This window comes from Delphinapterus leucas, chromosome 4 (genome assembly GCF_059928025.1).
Source record: "Delphinapterus leucas isolate spDelLeu-1000000601 "Yukka" chromosome 4, BTC_Dleu_Yukka2, whole genome shotgun sequence".
NCBI classification, from domain to species: Eukaryota; Metazoa; Chordata; class Mammalia; order Artiodactyla; family Monodontidae; genus Delphinapterus; species Delphinapterus leucas.
In genome coordinates, this window is record NC_143132.1 from 27,902,546 (window position 1) to 27,927,269 (window position 24,724).

The window sequence follows — 24,724 nt, forward strand, 5'->3', positions numbered from 1 at the left end:
GTCAATTGCCAAGAACATATGGAACAATCAAAAGGTCAACTGCTGTAAAAGGAACCAAAAGTCTGTCAAAAGACCTATAACCAAAAAAGGGGCTAAGCTCATATGGTTTTACGAGTGAGTTCTAGTTTACTCTTATGGAACAGTTAACTACACTAGAGTTAAAGAAAAACAGGAGAGCTCAAATCCATTTACTAAATGAATTTAGTAAATGAACTTAATAAGCATGACATCAAACCTGAGGAAGACAGCCCCCAAATAAAAACTTAGAGCAATTTTTTTACTAACATAGAATGCAGAAAGCCCAAATAAAATGCTACTGAGTTAAATGTAAATAGGGTATTTTTAAATTCATGAAATAAAAATTTATTAAGAAAAGTATTTTAAGAAAATATTCCAGAAAATTTATAATACCTTAGGTTGAAGAAGACTTTTTGTATAGCAGTGAAACTCCAGAATCCAGAAAGGAGAAGAAAGACAGTATAGATATCACAGTATTTTTAAAACTTCTTTATGGAAAAAGGTACCATAAACTAAATTCAAACAGAAATGGCAGACTGGGAAAAAATATAGGACGTACATCCACAGAGAGAGTAATATGTACATCTATACCATAGAATACTAAATGCAGGTGGTGGTAGATATATTGTCTTAACTTTAAGAATACCCACAATATATTTCTGAGTGATATAAGTTACAAAATAATATGAAGAGTAAAAGTTAAAAAATTTCTCTATATATGCATGTTTTTAAAAACAAAAGGAAAAAACCAGAAAGGTTATACAAATGTTAGAAGTGGTTACAACAGGGCAGAAGCAGACTGTTGTTATTAGTTTTACTTAAGACACCTCTATATTACTGAATGATTGCATTTGTATACGTTATTTTTGTTATTTATATGACAAATTTTCTCAAATTTTATATTATCAGCTAGAACTTTCCAAATGCTAATCATTTACCTATACCAAAAGTATATACATTGATTATAAACTGATAATGTTCACCTACATATTCCTCAATTACAGATAGTTGAAAATATACACAAATATAAACTTCAGAGATTTTGTGCTGCTTCAAAATCAGAGGGTATATTTAAAAAGACAAATATATGAGATATAGAAACTACACAAAGGATAAGATGCAAAGGGCATCCCCAAAGTGATGATGAAAGGAGATCTCAAGACATCAGTTATATACCAGGAATAAAGGAAAACCAATGCAAACTGGAGCAGGTCATAAAGCTCCAGAATAGAATTCCACAAGAAAATAAAGCTGACAAAGAACAGAGCAAAAAGCTAAGCAAACAAAAAACAAAACAACCAATTCCAAGGAAAATGAAAGATGAGGGAAAAGAAGTAAAAGTAATAATATGTATGACTTAGTTCAACCCTGAGTAGCACACAAGAAATAATAATACAAGCTGAGAATTCTGAATTAATCAAATGACAAGATTCTTATACACATATTGCGTGTGTGTGTGTATGTTGATGGAGGGATGAAAACTGTATGTGCTGGTGCGTGTATATGGGGCAGGAGAATAAAGAGGGCTCATCATTCACGTCCCATGGTAGGGAATTCAACAGGAAATGTGTAAACTAAGAATCACAAAATCACAAGCGCTCTACTTAAAGATATAGAATTAATGCCAAAAGGATTTGATGAAATAACTGAAAGCTGTTACCAGAGCTGGGGGTGGGAGGGATATGATGTGACTACTGTTGTTTGTAGTATGTATAATTAGTTGGCTCTTTAAAATATAGGCAGGTATTAATTTAATAAAAGTTAAGTTTCCAGTTCAACTGGAAAATAGATACAAAGATACCCAACTTGACAAAGATGACAATGGTACTATCAATGACAGATAACTCTTCCATAAGAAACAGAAGAAAACTTTTGAACACACATATTTAGTGTTTTCTAAGAAAAGAAATGTAGACTGCCCGGGAATAAGGATTAATTTTTAAACATAAAAGTTGTTTTTCTTTTCTTTCTTTCTTTTTTTTTGATAAGAGTAGTTTTCAACCTCTCTCATGGGATCTTAACAGAGTGAACAACTCATCTTGGGACCAGCCTGCCAGAACTTCAACAGTTTAGCACCTAAGTCCTATATCCCAGGAAACCCTTCAGTCCCAGGCATACCAGGATGATTGGTCACTCTAATTCTAACCAGTTCAAAAGTGTTTATTGATATAAGGCTACTAGTCACAAGGCCTTTGTTTATACTACATACCGAAAGAAACACTGAAAATAAGCAGTTTCTTAAAGACTGCATGAATGGTGGTATAGAACATTAAGGGAAAATTTTAGATTTTAAATGTCAAGAAAGGGAACATGTAGCTTTGTTGAAGTGAACTATACCTCAATAAAGCTGTTTTTTTTGTTTGTTTTTTTTAATAACAAACACTAAAAGGGGCCGGGGGGGTGGTAAAGTAATGAATTGGCTTTGGTTAACCTAAAGAAAGTGACAAACCAAACACAGCGTTTTCATCCTTCAAATATATAAGAACAAATAATAATGTAATCAAAACATTAGATCTGGTATTAGAGGGAATAAAGATTTAGTCATGGAATAATGCATCAGCTTGATGGTCTCAAGTCTTGAAATGACAAGGATATTAAAATTAATTATGGAGAAAACAAGAAATATAAGATAATAAATGAATCATTTTAGAAACAACTAAATGAAGAAATCAATTTAGTATGAAATGATAATAAAAGTAAAGAAAAATATTGTAATATTGACTAACAGTATTACCAGAGGAGAAAATAAACTATTACCAGAAGCATTTACTCAGTTCCTATTTTTGCCCATCAATACCCTTTATTTGCTTCAAATACAAATACAATAAATTTCTGCTAACAAATCAGAGGTGTACTATTAGGATAACTCAGGTAAATTGCTTTGTTTTTAATTATCTGACTTTAAAAAGAATAATCAGTCTTAGATTCATGCATAAAAGAAACCCCTAGAACATTATGTGGCCATGATTAGCCATGGATAGGAAGAGAGAAGGTATACAGGAAAACAAATTTAATTCAAGGAAATAAAACGTTTTAAGAAGTTTATTTAAAAAATAAATAAATAAAATGAAAATGTTCATTGTACCTTAAAGAACCCTGCTTCAGGGCCACACCTGTCATATACATTCCTGGATTTACCTATCGCCATGATAATACCTTGCATGTTCGGTGTCATCATGATCTGCCACAAGGAATTTAAAGTAAGAACTTTTGAATGGTTATCATAAAAAAAAAAAATCAAAAAACCAAAATAATTCCTTTACATGCAAGTTAAAAGTCCTTTGTTTTTACATGCATGTTAAAAGTCCTTTGTTCTTCACTATTTATAAATCAAACGTTGCACTTTTTTGTAGCAAATGTGATCTGATATGCATATAAGTATCTCGAAATCTTCCATACAGGGCCACAGTTAGCTGACATCGTGCCTTTGTGCGAAGTGCAAAAAGGCATACTGTCTGAACTGAAGAATTTTTTTAAAAGGCACCCCCTTCTTGACAGACAATTTAGAAAAATGTGCTGCTCTCTAAGAGAACCATTTAGAAAAAGCAACACTCTTTTTATTAAAAAAGATGCCTCTTCTTTAAGGCTCGGGGAACTCAGCATTAGCTCAATTCCAACTCCACTTCTGCCAGTTGGCCCGGCACCCCTGCCTGCATAACCATACAGTCTAAATATCTAAGCAGCAGCACTGTACCCATATGACTCCTTTTTAAAAGTTACAAGGCACATGCACTGTTAAACTACCGTTCCAACGAATTAAAAAAAACATATACACAAAACACAAAACTCTGCCAAGAGCATAAGCACTTGCACAAAAGGTAGTGTTAAATGATTAATCACAATTCTACTTTTTTAAATGCCAGAAGGCTCACCCTAAAACAAGCACTAAGGTGCTTGATCAACAAATTAACATTTTTACTAAAAACATGCCAGTTTCCATAATCTGCAAGCACCAACATGGGAACAGTTAAACAGAAAAACGTACTGCTATTAAGTACTAAATATTTAAGTATTTCTTTGTCTTCATAATAGTTTATTATGTACTATGCCATTTTGTATAATGGACTTGGGCAACTGTGGACTTTCGTATCTGCTGGGGACAGGGAGGGTACTGGAACCAATCCACCGCGGATACCAAGAGATGACTGTATTCTTAAATGTTTGTATTTTAAAATATCTGCAAAGTGAAACAACTCAAGACACTATGAAGCTATCATATTAGAGCAATAAAGAGACTGCATCCATTACCTTTGATTCACTGAATCTATTACCCATAGTATTTATTTTGGAGTACACACTGACAGTTGCAATATACCTAACATTAACTGCTTCAGAAAATCCTTCTGGCCAGTTCCTGACTCACAAACCTGCTTCTTATTCTCTTTACGGCCCATGCTTTCTTACAGTAGCACAGTAATAGTAATGTCTTTATGACACCTCTGATTTTGCTGATTAACTCATATAAGAGTTTAATTATAACCTTGAAGTAAGTCTGAAAAAAACATTACTTGGAAAAAACTATTCAATATACATTCAATTCTCATCCATGCCAGTAAAAACTAACAAATGATAGAATCCAGGGTCTGTCTTTTCTGTTGTTACTATTCAGCAACAGCTTTACTGGCCCCCTCTCAAATACAGAAAAGATCAAAACTGAACAATGTAAAGAAAAACATGGTAAAGGGGAAAAAATATCTGATGGGATCAGGGCAACAGCAATTTTCATCTGGATTCCCAAGAACCGTATCATGGGAAACAAAAATGCCTCCATACTGTTAGAAAACTAAGTAGACGAGAATTAACAGTGGAGCAGTAAGAAGAGATAAGATGGAGGTGCCCAGTGTATACAACACTGGTAGGCATTCGACTATGTTGATGAATCATTCAATTCAGTCACACAGAGGGTGCAGAAGAAAAAAAAACAAAACAGTTATCTATACACTAATCTGTATCTAATCTATATCTAATCAGATTGTAGGATCTTCTGGTAGGAAATGGTGGGCAAAGTATTATAATCCATAATTGAAGGAAAGTAGGAAAGGAAAATATTTTTAAGTGCTCAAAATTTCTGCTATTTAATTAAACAAACCTTATCAAAACCTATCAACCCTAGAGTAAACAAATCCTATGTCTGCACAAAAGAATTAACTCTAGCAACATAAAATTATTCTTTTGACAAATCCATTAAGCTTTCTACTTAAATTTTCATTTGAAATTCGAAGTACTGTCAGCAATTGGTAAGGTAATTTCAGACTGTGGGTGGCAAAGCTGTATGTTATGCAGCAACAGACAATGTAAGGGTGCAGGCATGCCCAAAGTGCTTGCATTAAATAGCAAAAAACAAGTGGAAACAGTGCAGAGGGCTATAATAAAGGTACCTCGTCATCATAACCCCCCTCCTTTGACCCAATCATAAATTTCCCTACATGAGGAATCGCCACCTCTACAACTTGCTGGTTAGAAGGTGGTTGGCTTGTGGTATTTTCAGGTTTCTGCAGAAGAAAATCATTAGTGTGAACATTAGAAAAGAGCACAATGGAAGCGCTCAGTTTAAGTGCATAGACTCTTGATCCTTTTAAAAATACCTGCATTTTTTTAGCATGAAATGAAAACATCTAAAACTGAGCACTAAAGCAAATGCATTAATCAGGTAATAATACAAGATTTCCAGCTTTCACTTTGCATCTCAAACACTATATTAAATTTTAATTTTTTTTCCCACAAAGCATCTTCAAATTCTTGAAAATAGTTAATACTGAAGTTGTATTTCCTACTGCTGTCCTACAGGTGAAAGTTTTATTTACTTTTTTATTTTTTAATATTATTTTTTTTCCTGTAAGCGGGCCTCTCACTTTTGGGGCCTCTCACTTTTGGGGCCTCTCCCGTTGCGGAGCACAGGCTCCGGACGCGCAGCTCACTGGCCATGGCTCACGGGCCCAGCCACTCCGCGGCATGTGGGATCTTCCCGGACCGGGACACGAACCCGTGTCCCCTGCATTGGCAGGCGGACTCTCAACCACTGCGCCACCAGGGAAGCCCTCATTTACTTTTTTAAATTCTAATAACTCCACAAAGCCTTTCTAGATATCTCCATCAAAATAAGATATGACCTCCTCTGAATCCAGGAGAGTCTATAAGTTTTCTTTCTTATGATTTTACCTTTCTATCCTTTCTAATAATCGATTGTATAGCCACTTAATATCCACACTCTACTGTGTTTAAACCCACTCGGTCGCAGCCTATGAGACCTAGTACAATCATGAGTGTCCAGTGAATTCTTGTTTTGGGGAAAGCTGCTAGAAAGTGATATCCATTTTTAAAAACTCAGATTCTTCTTCTTTTCTTTGTTAACAAATTCTAAGAATTTCACTAACCCAAACTAATGGAGTGGAAGCCAGTGTGAAATACAGAAAGTCCACTCAAAGACACTAATATGGGGCTTCCCTGGTGGCGCAGTGGTTGAGAGTCCGCCCGCCGATGCAGGGCACACGGGTTCATACCCTGGTCCGGGAAGATCCCACATGCCACGGAGCGGCTGGGCCTGTGAGCCATGGCCTCTGAGCCTGCGTGTCTGGAGCCTGTGCTCCTCAACGGGAGGGGCCACAACAGTGAGAGGCCTGCGTACTGCAAAAAAAAAAAAAAAAAGACACTAATATGGTTCATTCAAAACACTGTTCAGATTTCACAAGGATCTTACTTTACTGAATGGATTTATAACTAGCATATTCACTATTTACCTACAAACAAATTTCAGAAGTAATTAAGGTGCTTGAAAGCAGCTTGCTTAAGTAATTTCAAATTGCACCATAAAAATTTCCCTAAGCAAAGATGAACTTTACTTTTGACATCAAATAAACAGAAAATTTTAATAAAAACAGAGTGGTTTTACTGCAGTTTAACATACAGGTAAATTTTAGTGATGTGAAGATTTTCTGAATATTCCAAAGTACATATGCAGAAAAAGTTTAACTGAACAATAAAACAAGAATAATGGCCAAGACCGGCATTGCTTCCTTTAAAAGAAATGTTATTTTTAACCATAACATTTTCAGAAAAGCTTTCCTCGTTCTGTTTGAGTCCTCAATTTTTCAAGAGGAAGCAACCAACCTGCATGGTTGTCATGATCTTGAGAGCTAATATTCAGCTAACCCAAAACCTGACACATTAATTGTTGTTCTATAAATGATAGGTATTACAAATATTATACTATTATGCTTCTTGAAATTGCTTATACCGGAATAATCCTAACCCAATATTACTACTTACAGAGATAAGCTTGGTCTATGACATTTAATTAAGGATTTTTAATCCTTCCAGCATTTGAGAGAGGAAGAATTGTCCTACGTCTCCATTCACAAGAGTGAAATATAAGCAGGTAAACTAAGAAATTTGTCTTAACTTTTGGTGAAAAATTTCTCATAAGCAAACCAACCCAAAACAATACTATATTAAGAAGAAAAAATACAAATTTAAGGCAACCAGCAACCAGAAAATGTATTCCTTAGAATACTTATCCTTAAAAAATGACATGTTTCCTTTGAAAAATAACTGCACTTAGGAAAAATAAATGTTCTACAATCCTTTCCAGTTGCCACAGAAGAGTTTCAACAGCAATAACACTAATTAATTATTTGGGTGAAAGTTAAGAAAGGGAAGAAATTTTGGGCATATGTAGTTATTCTGTGTCCATCAAGTTTAGATATCCTAAAGTACCATAAAAAATTTTCATATAAAGAATTTTAGGGTTCACTGAAGTACATTTATCTTTTCCTTTTACTGTCAGGTCCCATATGAACACCTTAACAAAGGCTGAACTTGAAAGAGATTAAAGATAAGTTCCTCAGTTAATAAGTTGTAAAAATAATTAGAACACAAAGATTTTTATTAATTGCCTGAATCTATTAAATACATGATTTTTAAAAAAAGTGGTCCCATAAAAGGGTGATTAGAAAGCTATATATCTTCAACCCCTTTGGCTCCCTTAATATGCTCATACCATTTTAACCTACTAACTTATGGGGAATCTAGTCTAAAGAAATAACCAGAAATATGGAAAAAGTTTTATTTTTAACAGCCTATTTATAATAATGTAAAAGTAGAAATCAATATATAAGGGGGAATGAGTAAGTAAGAATTTAATCACTTAATGGAATACTATTCAACCATTAAATGTTTTTTAGTTTGTAACATGGGGAAACGGTTATGTTCAGTGATTAAAAGAAGAAAAGTTAAGGTATAAAATTTTATATACAGTAGTAACTCAATTACAAAAATAAATCCCAAATCTGTATATAAAAATAAGAATGAAAGAAAACATACCAACTTATTAAGTGATTAACTTTGGGTAGTGGAAATATGCATGATTCTTTCTTAGAGTCTACTTTTTTGAATTTTTAAATTTTCTAAAATATTTCACTTAAAATGAAAGACATTCTTCTAAAAAGCAAGCTGTCTAAACATTTGGAGAGTATCTCTCTATGGTTTCTGTGATTCTAAGCTTTCCAGGAAATTCTTCTACTAAGGTTGGAACTTTATTGTGTATTTGTGAAATGTTTAGGATTTAAGTAACAGAAGGAAATTAAGAGAGACTTAGGGCCTACACTACATGCTAGGCACTTAAAAAAATGATCTTAATTCATCCGACAATCACCTCCATTTTATATAAAAGAAAACTAAGGTTTAGAAAAATTAAGCAACTTATTCAAGTTTGCATAGCTAACAAGAAGTAAAATTAATATTCAAAAACCCAGGACTATTTAATCCCCAAATCTGAAGACTCTGAAATTTAGTTTCTAAGGTATACCTTTAAATGAGAAAACCCAGTAGGTGGTTACCATGATCCTAAGCAACTGACCATGAGACCAGGAACCACTGGTCAGACAGTCATAATTAATATATTCTCAGATATGCTGCAGAATTTATACAGACAATGTGGCCAACTATTGGTGCTACACCAGAAGATATGCCAGATAGAAAAATATATATGCTAGCTATCATATTCCCTCAGTGCCATCTTTTTTCAAGTAAAGGTGAAGCAGCAGATTGCTAGCTTATAAGATGATATCCATATGAATAAACTAATCAATCAAAATTTAAGTGCTGATTTCTACAAATTTAAATTACACATGATTAGCCAAGCTAAAAAAAAAAAAAATCATGATTCTACATTAAGCTAACTAATGCTTCCAGCTTTCTGATACCAGTTAAAAGAATGATACTTATTAACCATAATGTAGGCTCTAACAAATAAAAATCTTAATTAGCAAAAGTCCTGGCAAATTATTTTTTTTATATCAGGCAAAAATGTTTCTCCCTTGTTATCTACTCCTGTGTTTTTTCTCCCTCCCTAGGGTTTCTTCTACCATCCCCCAAGAAGTAGAAATCCCAGATCTATTAAAAGAAGCATTTTTCAGGAAGTGCTTTAGAGTTAGCAGTTCCTCATCTCAAGTTTTTTAGTCTCTAGGGACATTTGCAAAATTTGAAATGATCAAAAAAAATCTATATTAATACGTTTTTTAATGGTAAGATGATATATAATCAAACTTTTTCAAAAAGGAAATTAAATTAAAAAATAACTTCTCATTACTTTGTTCATCAAAACATAATTAACAGAATACCCTATTAATTGAACATTCTGGTTAATCAAGATCTTATCATATTAAAGACATCACTGTAATTAGCAGGCTATTGTTGAGATTAAATTCACTCAGTGGAAAATTATGTGTTGAAAAATTACGTGCCCTGTTCGCTTTAGCACTCTAGGAGTGGAATCTTCAAATCCTAAAATTAGCTATCATGAAACTTGTATTAGAGTTGCTTGTGCTCACTAATAAAATAAAAAATAAATGACTATAGCAACTGAATAGTTTTGTAGTATGAAACTCTTGAAACAACATCTCTCAGAATATCATATTCATTGAAACGTAATGCAATACCAATGTGCTCAACTTACTGTTATAAAAAGACACACTTGAATACTTGAAAATTAACAATAAAGGAGGCTTATAATGACAATTTTATACAGGACACAAAATATGCATAAAGTGTTTTATAATATCATATTTATTCTACTAATAATACTCTAACCTAGACTATCTAGTATTTTGTTAAACACAGTCCATGAAACAATGAAATTTATACCTTATATTACCAACTATTCCAATGTAGTAAGACTAAAGATGGGAGGAGGGGTTGAAAGAAAAGAAAAATAATGCTAAATTTTGTACTTCTCTTTTTTAAGTTCCAAATCAAATGACTAGTTTAGTCTATGATTATAATTTTTCATAATCTCTAACAGGAAGATAGAAACTTATTTTTTTAAAAAGAAGCATTTTAAAAATTACAGCTGAGGAAATTACAGCCTGGCAGTTAGGTGACACCTACAATCATTCATCATGTTCAAGCAAAGCCGTCCTTTGGCCTGGTCTCTCCTGACTCCCAGACAGGTCATTCTCCTTATACTGCTAGGAAACCTCGTGAACACTGATGGGTATGTTCAGAGAGCTAAAAGAAAAACTCTTACCGACTGTAAAACTGTTTCAGGACTTTTATCTTCATGCTCATGTGATGCCTTGGTAATTATTCGAATAGTTTCTTCTTTCAAGTGCTTTGAGAAATCACTTCTTGATGGCTGCTCTAGATATTCTGGTTCTCCTGCTTGTGCTTCATGAGAAAAGAATCAATTGTACATCTAATATAAATCAGTGAGTCTATACTGAGATATATGCTATTTATTTCTCATTTGAAGTTATACAATAATTAATTTTACTTTACTTACTCAATTTAAAGTAATACATGCTTCAATATACAGCACTTCCCCCAGAATTTACCAAAAGAAAGAATCAGATCTCAGAGTAGTCAAATAATTACTGAAGAAAGCACTCATTATAGTTTATGCTAAAAAATTCATAGTAAATTTCTCTGTCATGATAAGTATCAAAGTCTAACTTTGGAAAATCATGAGCATTCTACCAAAAAAAAAGGAAAAAAAAAAGAGGTAGTGCGGGGTGGTTTGTACAACAATCCTGGTCTGAGTTTCTGTAGAGAGCACAGTAGCTGTTTTTCTGGACACAGTATCCTTTTTCATACTTACCTAACAAAATCCTAACCCTGAATGAACCCAACCTTCTATCTTTTCTGAACCTGTTCCTGGTAGCTGAGTGTTGTCAGAGAAAAACAATTACAACTTGCCAAACTGGTACCAATGTAAATTCAAGACTTCAAATACTACTTCTGTGAAGAACTCCTAAAGTTATATCTACTGCCTATGTTCTGAGTTCAAAACCCACAGATGCAACAATGTACTCTGAATGTCCACTGGGTATTTAACAGACTACCCCAAAATCCTTATACGACCTACAAGGCATTATATAAATGGGTCTCTGCCTATCTCTCCAACATCGCCAGGTGTCCTTTGCCCTTTACTCAAAAAGGAACACATACCAGACTTTTTTCAGCTTATCTAATACATCAGAGAAGAGGTTTACCTTCCAACTTTTGTATCTTTCCTCATTTTCTTCCCTTTGCCTGTGTGTTCACCAATTCTCATCCCCCCCCATCTAATAACTTCTATATATCCTTTTGTTTGAATATCACTTCCTTATGGAAGTATTCCTGATAACCCCATTTCTAAAGCAGGGTTGCTCCTCCTCAACACTACTGACATTTTGGTTCAGATGATTCTTTGGTGTGGAGGATTGTCCTGTGTACCCAGGCATCTACCCACTAGATGCCAGTTGTACTGTCTCCGCAGGTGTGACAGCCAGCAATGTCTCCAGTATTGTCAAATGCCGTCTGAGGGACAAAATCACTCTCGGGTGAGAATAACTGCTCTAGAGTAAACGTATACTTTCTTTTTAATAGCACTTACCACAATTGTAACTTCATTATTTTTGTTAAGTATTTGTTTCAAGCCCATATCCCCTGCTAGGCTGTAAGAATCCAAAGAGCAGTGATGCTATCTCCCTTTTGTATTGCTATTTCTTCAATACCTAGCATATAATAAGCACACAATAACTTAATGGAACAAATGAATTAATAAGCTAATGAATGGATAAAAAGAAATAAGAAAGTACACTAAAATATTCTACAGCGTTACTGGGATAGGATGAGTCCTTGCTCAATCAATTGGTGGGACACGACAGGATTACTGTCAACCTTTCCAATATTTTACTAATTTAAAACTCTTCTCAAAGTGAAATATTATTCAAAAAGAAATAATGTAATTTCAACATAGATGCACGAGCATTCATTTATCCAATGAATTCTAATTAAGTGTCTAACTATGTGCCAGGCACTGGGACTCTGAGTGTGAACAAAGCAGCCAGCCCCTACCCCCATGGAATTTATAGTCAACTATGGAGAAAGTTATTAACCAAAGAATCACGCATATGAATTGTGACAATATCATAATAATACATTATAGGAATAAAATGGGGCAAGGGTAATTTAGGTTATGGGATATGAGATAAACTGACTTTTTAGCTGAAGTTAAATGGATTAGGTTTGAAAATGGAAGAATGAACAGCCCATGAAGTGAGCATAAGCTCAATCCAAAAGGCATCTAGTGTGGCTGGATTATAGTATTACAAGAGGGGAGAGGTGGCAAGAGATGATGCAGATAGGGACAAAACGGAGGCCTTTGAGTCACAAAAGTTTTGAAGGGCAAAGCAAGTGAATAAACATTTTAAATACAATGGCAACATGTCAAGTTTAAAGAACATTATTCTGACCACACTGCAAAGAACAGATTAGAGAGGAAAGTAAAACTAGAAGTCAATGAAAGTACTAAAAGGTACTACAGCAATACGAGCAAGAAACGACTATTCTTTTGGATAACAGAGACAGCAAGAAAAGAGAGAATTGGTTAGATTCAAGATGCATTTTAGACATAAAGGTTTGGAGACTGATGGGAAGATGACTTAAATTTTGGGTATGAGTAATTAGGATAATGGGAGTGAAATATACTATGACAAGGAAAACTAAAGGAAGAAATGCTTACAATGTGTGTGATAGGTAAAGAAGTTAAAAAATGTTAAATGTCCTCATTTCTGTATTTCCTGACTTTGGACTGCAATGTTCTTTCAGTGTCCCTGTATGATAGACAAGGTTAAGAAAATCTTAACCACTACAACTCCAGCTTAGCCAGTCTTCTGCTTCTGGAAGCTTTCGTAAGTGGCTTAAGTCAGCTGCTCTAGGGATTAACAGAGAGAGACTTCTTGTTGATAAAGCTTTCATTACTTGTGTTTTCCCCCTTTGTCTCTTCTCACTGTAATAGATAAAACATCAGTAGTTGATAGTAGGATGTGAGCTTAATGCAATGAGGGCCAAGAAATCCATCCGGTGTGACACTGGTGTAAGCCAGGGAAACCTGGACAATGTATGTAAATTAAGTCCTTAAGAGAAAAAGTAATTTTATCTGATCGACACAGTCAAATACACCTTAGGTCCCCAGCGTCAAGGTTTCCTTCCACATAGGGATTTGAGTCCAAAAACCTTATGTGATGCTGAATGATTCTGCCTAAATGTCATACAAAACTATTTCCTCTAGAATTTTCCCTGTGTAAATATCTTCCAGGGAACTTATTTGAGTGGTACTGTAATCACAGTAGGTAAACCTATAAGGATTCGAGTTCTGGGAGTTTGGAAACAAAAACCCAAACTTCATTCCCAACATGTTTGTTGAGCATATGCCATTTTTAGTACCGAGCTAGGTATTAACAATGGTTAAAAAAAAAAAAAAAAAAAAGACAGAAACTTTACTCACTTTAAGGAACTCTCAACAAAATCAGATAAATGTATACTCCATTACAACACGAAGTACTGAATGCAATAACAGACTTATGCACAAGGTCCTACAGAAGCATTGTGGACCTAATACACACACTTGGAATGATGCTGCATGCTAAGAAAGGAGGAATGTCAACTGAGCTGAGTCTTGAAGGATTTGTAGAGAAAATTATCTTGATGAGAAACAAGATGATTCCAGGCAGAAGGAATAGCATATGCAAAGGCACTGTAAGGACAGATAAAAGATTAATAAAATCCTTGCTATTAATGAGCCTTTACACTGGTAATCAAGATGAAATATAACATAAATTTGGTAGTGAGAACAGATTGGGACTAGAATAGAGGAAAAAAGGTAATAATTGCTACAGGGGTCATTAGGGGGATTCATAAAGATTTGGGGATATGACGAAAGTCTTAAAATGGATAAAATTTCAAGAATAGTGAGGATAAGAGGACATTTTCCAAATGAAGGATACTTCATGAGCAAAGCCTTAATGACAGGAAAATAACCTACAAGCAAGAATAATGGGGAATACCCTGGCTTAGATGAAACATAGAATAGTAGTCTTGGAAGAATTACAAGGGAGTCAGATTATAATAGAGGGTCTTCATAAAAAAGGAAAGAGGTTTTAGCTTCATTTTGTCAAACCAGAAGAGTAGAAAACATGTTCACTAGAACAAAGAAATAACCATAGGAGGAAAATAAAAGGCTCTTTCCACTACCTAGACATAAGCACTATTAATATTTTTAGTATTATATATTCCAGATTTTACCTACCCAAATTTTTTTAAACAAAAAGTTATTCTGAATATACTGTTTTTAACTTAATATAACAAACATTCTTCCTGTCGATACAATTTTTACTGGTTATACCGTGTTCTTCTGTATAAAGGGCTCATACAACTAATATTTTACCATACATTTAGGCAACTTCCATTTCTTTGTTAAAAACAACATTAGGACAAAACATCTGGCTCTTTTATGTTTTTTGCACACACAATAGTTTTTGTTCATCCTGTAACCCTATAGAAGTCTCACGCAACAGTTTTTGTTCATCCTGTATCCCTATAGAAGTCTCATCCCTGCTAGCCTATATAAATGGTAAGAGCTCAATAAACAGAGACCACGCTGTTTCCTTTATGCACTAACTGGCATTTTATGTACTAACTGGTCCCACAGTTATTAAAGTGTTATTGTTCAGGCTTCAGCTTGAAATACAGCTGGTGATTACTTATGTGACATTTGTTACTCTTAATTCCTGGAAGTCTTCTTTGGTTACCTACCTGCAGCTACAAACTCCTAAATAAACTCATTTCACCGTGAATGACCAGTTCTCTGTAGAGGTATAAAATGTCCCTGTACCTGGAGTATCTTTCTAATCATTTATTTAGTTTATGGATGCTTCACTGAGATTTTTGGATGGCTATCCTCCACATAAGATATTTTCCAGCCATGTTCTATGTTGATAATAGAACTTATTCATTCACCTATTTGGCTGTTATATAAAATCCAACATTCTGAGAGTACTCAGAACTTGCTCCTTTAGTCCACCTTCATGTTGAAGTAAGGGGTTGGGAGGACCTTGGGGGTGTTCTATGCCTGTTTCCTGGTTATGGTCTCTAGCATTTTAAGAGTCAACTTGACAAGCAGTTGACTTTCTGTTAAAGCATAAGGATCTGCTCTCTAATCAACTATTTAAAAAAAGAACAACAACTCATATCTTTCAGAAGTATTTCATACCTTAACTTACTAATGAGTCATACTTATTACATGAACATTTAGAACAATATTTAAAGAGTACTGCATCAAAGAATAGCAGCCCATTTTTCTTACAGAAATGTATTTAAAATCAATGATTCCCCAAAAACAGCCTATAAAGAGCCATGCTAAGCTGGCTGCATAGAATCATCACAGAAACAATTTTAAGACTTCAGATTCCTAGGTGGCACCACAAACAGAATTCTCAGCAATGTGGGGAGTAGAGGCTTAGGAACCAAAGTTAAACCTAAAAATTATCCAGGATAGAGCTATATCTGCACAACATACTTTTAGCCTTCTTCCCTAATGTATAGTTATTTGGGCTATCCTTTTTTTTTTTACATATACATCTTTACTGGAGTATAACTGCTTTACAATGTTGTGTTAGTTTCTGCTGTACAACAAAGTGAATCAGCTATATGTATACATATATCCCCATATCCCCTCCCTCTTAAGCCTCCCTCCCAATCCCACGCCTCTAGGTGGTCACAAAGCACCAAGCTGATCTCCCAGTGCTATGCAGCAGCTTCCCACTAGCTATCTATTTTACACTGGCTATCCTTTTTAAATGGTTGCATTCCCATACACTGAGGATCACCCCTAGGAAACTCATTATTGCAGTTTCCATAGGGAATGAAATCAAATCAGAAAATATTCAAGGGGCATCAACCATTTGTCATTTATTATGCTAGATTCTGGAGATTTAAATAAGAACATCACCTGGTCCCTGTTTTAAAGGAACTTGAAAATATTGAGGATATTGTTCATTCTACCAGGTCTGACTCTCAGGAACCAGCTGTACTTTCCTGGAATATCAGCTTATTTCTGACTTGTAGACCATTTGGTCTACAAGTCAAAAATAAGGTCATTTTTGTCAAAAATGAGGTCATTTTTTGGTTTCAGCTCCTTTCTTTTTGTTTTTAAAATCCGAGTATGTTATATATATTGTAAGGACTTCAAATAGTTTTTGAGTAAGATATGGGTAACACAAGCAAAACAGGCAAAGCTCTCTCTCCTTCAGAATAATTTGTTTTATACATACAGCCTAGAGCCATGCTGCTTAACCACAGGTACACCTCAGAATTATCTGAACATCTTTTTAAAAATATATATTCTGGACCCTTCCTCCACTGATTCTGAGCCCAGTAAATCTTAGGTGGTATGTCCTGTTTATACTCAGAAAAAGTCCCCCAGGTAATTCTGATGTATCGATGTATACCGTGGTAAAGAACCGTTGGCTAAATCTCTAAACATAAGTGTTAAGGTAAGTTTTCTTTTGCAGCAGGCAGGTTAGGGAGGTAGTGTGAGATGGACTAAAGAATACTTTTCTATCATTTATTATTTAGTTTCAGTAAGACAATGAATCATGTAGGAGAAGTGATGCCTATGGATTTCTTTGTCACCTGTTAAGAAGAGGAACAAATACTCATTTAATTAATACTATATAAATTAATATTCTTATTTGGAATATCACCCTTAAGAAATTGGATTTTAATGGTTCTTAGGTTACAGCTTTACTGAAAAGATTTGCAGGGAGATAAAAAAAATCACTCTGATGGATTTTATAAACAGGATTTCCTTGTATTACTTCCACTAGTCACTCATAATCCTAGTGCACACCTGAGAGATTTAAACACAGGTTCTCTTTGACAGTCTGAAAGTATTATACCAAATTAAACAAATTACTTTGAAAACTGTGAGGAGAAACAGGAAAAAGATGGCATAGGCATTAAAGTAAAATTTCTCTACTTATGATAGGATGTTAAGTGATTCCAATGAACACTATAATATATTCCCTCATTCAACTGTGGTATGTTAAATTCCCCTGTAACAGAAGATGGATTTCTTAATATGATATGTAAGATAATAGACACCAATCTTTTAAACAATAATCTCACCCCCAAATTTATAGATTTAGAACATTCTATTTCTACTAACTCAAAATGCATATTTCTAGCAAGCCTATACAGGACACAATGTTTTCTACTGAGGCAGTATTGTCACTGCTTTCTGAAAACCCAGTCTGGAAGATAACTATCATAGTAATTACATATGAATTGACCTTTCCATCTCTTTATTTTTTAGTTATTCTGGCTCCTTTCAGAAATACATCTGTATTTCTCTTCAAGTTTTTTTTTTTTTTAAATACTAAAGAGGGACATGAACATATATGCCCAATACCTACTGCTGAATTTTTTAAAACTTACAAAACACCATATAAAGTGTACAATAGGAAGTACTGATCAGGATAAAAACGGTGTGGAGCATACACACATGTGGCCTTTTCATAGCGAGGGAATATAAGATGACAAATGTAAATGATGGGGAAAAGTTGGCTAGTCCTGTCAGACAGGAATATTAGTGGGGAATATGTATTAGTCTGATTTAGTAAAAATAAAATGTGTTAAGTCTGTAAATTTAGACAGTCTTGTGAGAAACAGAAAAGATGGAAAAGAGACTGTATAGAATTTAATATTTTGATGTTACAAAATATAATTGAGCCAAGAATAATAGGGGTGGAGCTTAACCAATGACTGGAGCACTCACCTTCATCTGAGTGCTTAGGTGCCACTATCACGCCAATTGTGCAGCCCTGTCCTCCCACTAATAAGATAAGAAGAGCCATGTGCAACTGGAGCACTTAAAAGTTAAGCAAAGAATAACAGAGAAGCTCCATCTTGGGGCAAGTTCTAGGGAGTAATTTGGAAAGGATATGTACAGAAGACAAGGGATGAAATCACAAAGAGATGGAACTGATTCAAAAATGAAAGGAACTGTAACATAGTTACTACACTGTGATTTGAACTCAGAAACCTCTTGATATCTACTGAGCTATTTTACTTCCTACTAATATGGACAAAGTTACTATAATGAAACTGCATTGTTGTGAAACTATAGAGTTTCACCTGTTCTACACAGTGGCCCCTGATGTCCAGGAAGAAAGTACAGTCCTCGTCTGGTAGAGCTCACCAGAGACTACAATGGTGGTATTCAGATATACTGTACTGCATTTCTGTATCAATATGTTGGTATCTTTGTTGCTATAATACCATTATCTTGGTCTTTTAAAAATTCTGAATCGATGTCACTTAAAATCAAGATCAAGGACTCAACTATTCAATTCATATGAGAACAAGTTCCAAGTCTGGAAAGATCTGTGCATGCCTACATTAGTCACCATACCATATTGTGGTATTACAAACCTCTCATTGAAAGAATAATTCCTTCTAAAGTTCAGATGATAATGCTGAAAACTACCTAGGTAAAGCTACATGGGAATCTGTCTATAAAAGATGAAATTAAACAAACACCTAAAATGCTTTCTTAAAAAATAAAAACACACAGATCTTACAAAAAAAGGGTGATTCAAAATGATCCACTCAGAGTTATTTAAAAAAAAAAAAAAAAGAGAAAGAGACAAATGGGGTTAAGGAAAATATCTATTTAATTTATCTCTTCTCATTTCCCCAACCACTAAACAGAAAGAGGACCTTTCCTACAGTACAAAATATCATCCTAAAATATTTTGACAACTTAGTGATGAGATTAATCTTAAAAAAAAATCATTAGACATTGTATTTTCAGCTTTGCTAGAAGATACTTTTGTACAGTGTTATTCTTAATATTTTATTGATTTTATCACCTAATAATTGTGGAATGTTTAATATTTATATTTTTATACACTTATCTTCTCATTTGTTTTACAGATCTATACAGATTTTTGCTTGGAATATATTAAATATTTAGTTCCTGCTAATTTTGTTTTTAACTTTAAGAATTCTGAAAAAAAATCAAATAAATACTCTATATGAATTAATACTATTTACCAGTAGTGTTATTTTGCTCAAATATGAAATTATTAGAGTTCATTCCTTTGATAGCTTTAGTGAATTGGCTTGGGTTACCTGCAGTTTCACAGTTTTTCTAAGCATCTTGCCAAAAAAAGTCAATCAAAGTAGGCAGAATAGGTAGAGGGAGAGTTAGCAGAATCACCTCACTTAACTTGAAAACGATATATATGTACATACAGTGTTATCTGGCAAAGGAGTAAACTAAATTGTTGCCTTTTATTATCTCTGAGTGATGGAATTTCAGATGATTTTTACTGGAGTCTTCATATTTTAGGATAACTAAAGTTTTATGTTGTTTTTGCTTTTTCAATGAGCATATCTTATTTTTATAATAAAATATCAATAATAATCATGATATTGATAATAAAATGCAATAAAAGAGGACTAACCTGTTGTCACAGAAGACTCTGACTCTCTCAATTTCTGAGATGCTAAAAGTTTTTCCTGCAAAGCTTTCTGGGCAAGTTGTGCATCCCATTCTTCTAGTTCTTTCTCAAATCGCTGGTTGTCTTCCTCAACAAAATCTCTTAAGTCTGGCGGTAGTGTTTCTATTCCAACAAGGGCCTGCCCAGTTTCTTTATTAAACTCCTCTGCAAATCATATTTCAAAAACTATTATAAAATTAAGGATTAAAGGAAAAATGCAAAGCTCAAAATAGAAGGTGTTTCAAATGTATTTAAAGTACAAATTATTACTACTTGGCGAATCAATATTACCTATATATTAAAAGAAAACTCAAACAAATGCTCAGAAAAACAATGATGCAAATATTTGATAATCCATTATAGGTAATGTTCTCAGCTTTTACTTTTAGGCTGAAGAGTAAAAAAATGGAACAAGACATAAGGCCAAAATTGTTTGCTACTTTTCAAACACTGACATAGTGCTACTTTTTCTATTATAAAATACCAGACGTTTGATTACTCACGAAGTAAAACCACAAAATGAGAAGAAATAACTCATAACCTCGAAAGCTCAAAATAGAACTAAAATTCTTTTTCATCTGAAGCAGTTAAGTATAGCAATATACTTATATGCAATTTGAAAACTAATCAATCAATATAGCAAGATTTCTTTCAACATCACATAAGTAGTGCTTAAAAGCGTTACTCAACCTCTACCACACACACACAAAATAAATTTTAGCTTTCAGTCATAAATGAACTGCCTAACTAGTTTTGCTAAATGGTTAAATACAAAAGGAAAGTTTAGTTTTATCAGTCTCAACAAACCTTTATTAAGTGCTTTTTATATGCAAAGCCTATATTAGAATATGAGAAATAAAAAGATTAAGACACAGTATGAAACGCTCCCTGGCTTTGAGCAGACCAGAGTCAAGTGCGAAAGACAAGTCAACATACAATTCCAACACATAATAAGTGCCCAAGAGAGGTATGCTATGAGAACACAAGGAGGGATACTTTTGTGGCAGGTCAAGGAAAACTTGGCAGAGCAGATGACATCTGAATTGAATCCTGAGAGATGAGAAAGAATTAGGCAAAAGAAGAAAGAAATAAGATCACTACTGGCAAAAAAATAAAAACAGAAAACATAAGAACATATAGATATAAATGTGTGAAATGATTTGGTGGGAGCCAAAGAAGTTCAAATATTAGTAAAGTACATAAAGTTTGAAATGAACAATGGTTATAAATGAAGCTGGAGAGACAATTAGAGGCCAGAAAATGGAGGCTTTTTATGTTAGGTTAAGGAGCTTGAATATGAGTCAATGTGTGACATAGTCATTAAAGGGGTTTTAACAAGGAGAAAAAAGTCCGATTTACATTTTATAATAGTTACTAAATAGTTAACTTTGAATACAAAATATATTCCAGTTTTCAGCCCTGGTCACATTACTTTTCAATTCCAGTTTTCTCACCTACAATAACCCAGCAGCATTTCCTAATCATATTCATCACACTCTTTAGTAAACTACACTTAACTAATCACACCAGAGACCAGAGTCACATAAAAGGGTTACTTATTTAAAAATATATACCACCCTATATATTTCATATTCTTACCTTGTATTAAGAATTGTGGCTTATCATTTATGTACATTAAACAGTATGCACTGGCATTTCTATAACCACCAAAAGAGTCCCTCACTAGCTCTTCCCATGATGATTTTGTTACAGCAATATCATTGTACTTCATCCACCTGTTTTCACGATGATCAAAAATGTATGCCCAGTAGTGCCCGGCATTAGCTTGGCCTTCATGAACTAAAACAGCATGTAAGCGATAAGGAACCTAAATATGAAAAAGAAGAGTTAAACTGTAGTTATGTAGTCTATTACACCACATCCCATGAAACCCACAAACCATCTGACTGGAGGATCCCATAGAAGCATATGTTTTTTAACAAGAGTAAATTGGCTGGAATTAAAGTTTTGAAAAAATTAAACTATGAAATAAAAGAAGGCAGGGGGCAGAGAGGATAAGCAAACTAAAGACATGTAAAACAGACAGGTATGTAAATAAGATGATTTTCAAAACTTTGGAAGTATATTTGTTGATCTATTTATTTCTTTCGAATAAAGAACTTATGATGAACATTTTTATATACAGCACATGATTTGTTTAAATATTCACAGTTATAAATTGATGGATGAGTTCAGCAAAATGGCTTATATAATAAGCCATTATATGAGCCTCAGAAGTTAAAATGTAACTGAGCCCTTTACCTTCTCCCATAATCTTTTATTTATTTAGTTGTTTGTTTATTTATTTATTTTTGGCTGCGCGGGGTCTTTGTTGCTGCACGCGGGCTTTCTCTAGTTGCGGTGAGTGGGGGACTACTCTTCATGGTGGTGCGTGGGCTTCTCATTGCGGTGGCTTCTCTTGTTGCAGAGCACGGGTTCTAGGTACGCGGGCTTCAGTAGTTGTGGCTCACGGACTCTAGAGCGCAGGCTCAGTAGTTGTGGTGCACGGGCTTAGCTGTTCCATAGCATGTAGGATCTTCCCGGCCCAGGGCTTGAACCCGTGTCCCCTGCATTGGCAGGTGGATTCATAACCACTGCACCACCAGGGAAGCCCCACTCCCATAATCTTAATATCGTTAAACAACCATGTAATTTTCCCATAGAGTTTTTTTTTTAATGCTAAGGCCTTTTAGAAATTTTTGATAAATTTTATTATAAAAGAATAAAAAGGTAGGCTAATAAATACAGTATGAGAATACAACTGAATGAGGAAAATATTAATATAAAAATCTTAAAGTTCAACAATTTTATCACAAAAAGTATGAGAATTATGATAAATAACATAAAGATAAATTAAAATATGTAAATAATTTTGATAATGCTTACTAGCTCAAAATTCAACTTACTTGTATCATAGATTTGTCAGAGTACATTAGTTCAATTGTGCGATGGATTCTAGATATGCTTTCCTGCAAATCTAAGGATAGAAGATGCCATTTAATGATTAACATCAAGTATGTTTCTACTGAGACTTATAAGGTAGGGAATAAGGGTTTTCCTACCAATATGTTAGAGGAATAAGAAAAAGTTTCTAAAACTGTTCTAAAACTTACTATTCAGAATTTGCATAAAATGAAATTTAGTTCTTTATAAAAGATATAGCACAAACGAAAAATGAAAACAAATATGATTTTTAAAATGTGCAGAGCCAATAAAACTGAACTTTGTTCAAATTTATAAAGGAAGTTTCCAATGAAAATTAAAACTAACCCCCCCTACATATTTGTATAAAACAGGAAAAACTTTATTTTTTTCCTGTAGTTTATTCTTTTATTGCCCTAAATCAAGAATAAAGTTCTTTATCTTGATGAAGTTCCCCCTGTGTCAAAATATGTAACTTTGGAGCCAGAGGAAATTAGGGCACATAAGTGGAAAAGGGGAGCTATAACCTATACGAAAACCTTTAGAGTGAAATAAAATAACTTCACCACACTTCACACACACACACATACATATATGTATATGTACAGAAGTAACTGGATAAAAATCCACTTTAATCGCCAACTGAAATAAAGTTATGAGACTCCCATTACTCATTATTTCTACTTCCAGTAGAAATCTATCCTACAAAATTATTTAGAGGTAGGGATGTTTCACAGTTATATTGCCTATAATTGTTTTTTAAAAAGTGGAGACAACCTAAATATTTGTCAATAGGGAAGTGGTTATAGTATAACCACACTATACTATGAAGCTGTTAAACAGAATCAGGAAAAAAACACCAAAGACTACCAAAGAAAATTAGGAACTTTAGGCTAGGGAAAGGCCTTTTACAGCTTGTGAGAAAATCCAGTAACCATAAATGAAAAGACTCCCTCCCCCCAATTTAAGAAAATCTGTTATTATAGAAAGAAAACAAAAGCCAACATAAAGAAAATCAAATGACAAACTGGAAAAATATTATCTGCAGCATACACTACAGGCAACAGGTTAATACCCATAACATTAAAGTTTCTATTAAGCAGTAAGAGAAAGACAAATAGTTCAATATAAAAAATGGGCAAAGGTCACCAATTTAGAGAAAAATAGAATTTCACTCATAATTAATGAAATGCAAATCAAGACCCTGAAATACCATTGTCATTTCAACTATCAGACTACCACAAATTAAAAAGTGCCTAGAGCTAGGGAGAGTACTGGGAAACAGGTTCTCTCACACAAAATTATTGGGAATGTAAACTGCCTCATTGTTTTGGGAGGGAAATTTTTAAATAGTCAAAATGTTAAGTATATACACTTTGGATCAGAAATGGCATTTTTAATATACTCAACTCACAAAGTATGCTAATATGTATGCGGAAGGCCAGCTTTATTGGTAGTTAGTAACAACACAGAAATTGAATAAATTATATCATATTCATATACTGGAATACTATGTAATAGTTTAAAAAATAATGCTAACAGCAAATATCATCAGGGATAAAAGAGAGAAAACAAATATTCCAAGGAAAATCTTTAATACTTGATGCATAGTATTATAGGTCCAAAACCTTACGACATGCCTCTCAAGTTCCTCTAACTTAAAATGGCCAGAAGTGGACTCATCATATTCCTACTTCCTCCCCCAAGGTGAGGGCCTGCTCCCCAGCAGTTTGCTCATTTCCAAAGTGCATTCCATCTATGTAGTTATACATATCACTATGAACAACTAAGGGAATCATCCTTGATCCTCCCCCCCTCTCTCTTCCCTCTTGTCAATGACCCACATCAAAGAATATACCAAAGTCATTTCTTTCCTCCCTCAATGCTACGACCTTGGTGTCAAAAGTTCTTAGCTTTCAGTCTTCTGAATGTAATCTTATGAAAACAAACACAATCCGCCA

The 24,724-nt window shown here is 34.0% G+C and overlaps 1 protein-coding gene across 6 annotated transcripts in view; it reads right to left on the reverse strand.

Annotated features, from left to right (window-relative positions):
* USP25 (ubiquitin specific peptidase 25) overlaps positions 1 to 24,724 on the reverse strand; it is a 181,415-nt gene that overhangs the window by 64,599 nt on the left and 92,092 nt on the right. For 4 of the 6 annotated variants that reach the window (XM_089910380.1, XM_089910378.1, XM_089910377.1 and 1 more), the window contains exons 15-19: positions 22,748 to 22,818; positions 21,441 to 21,669; positions 19,806 to 20,006; positions 10,541 to 10,680; positions 3,104 to 3,199 (exon numbers count right to left, since the gene is read on the reverse strand). In XM_089910380.1, coding sequence (XP_089766506.1) covers positions 3,104 to 3,199; positions 10,541 to 10,680; positions 19,806 to 20,006; positions 21,441 to 21,669; positions 22,748 to 22,818 — 737 coding nt within the window. The remainder of the gene's footprint in view (positions 1 to 3,103; positions 3,200 to 10,540; positions 10,681 to 19,805; positions 20,007 to 21,440; positions 21,670 to 22,747; positions 22,819 to 24,724) is intronic. The other 2 variants (XM_089910381.1, XM_022575863.3) reach the window with 2 other exon arrangements.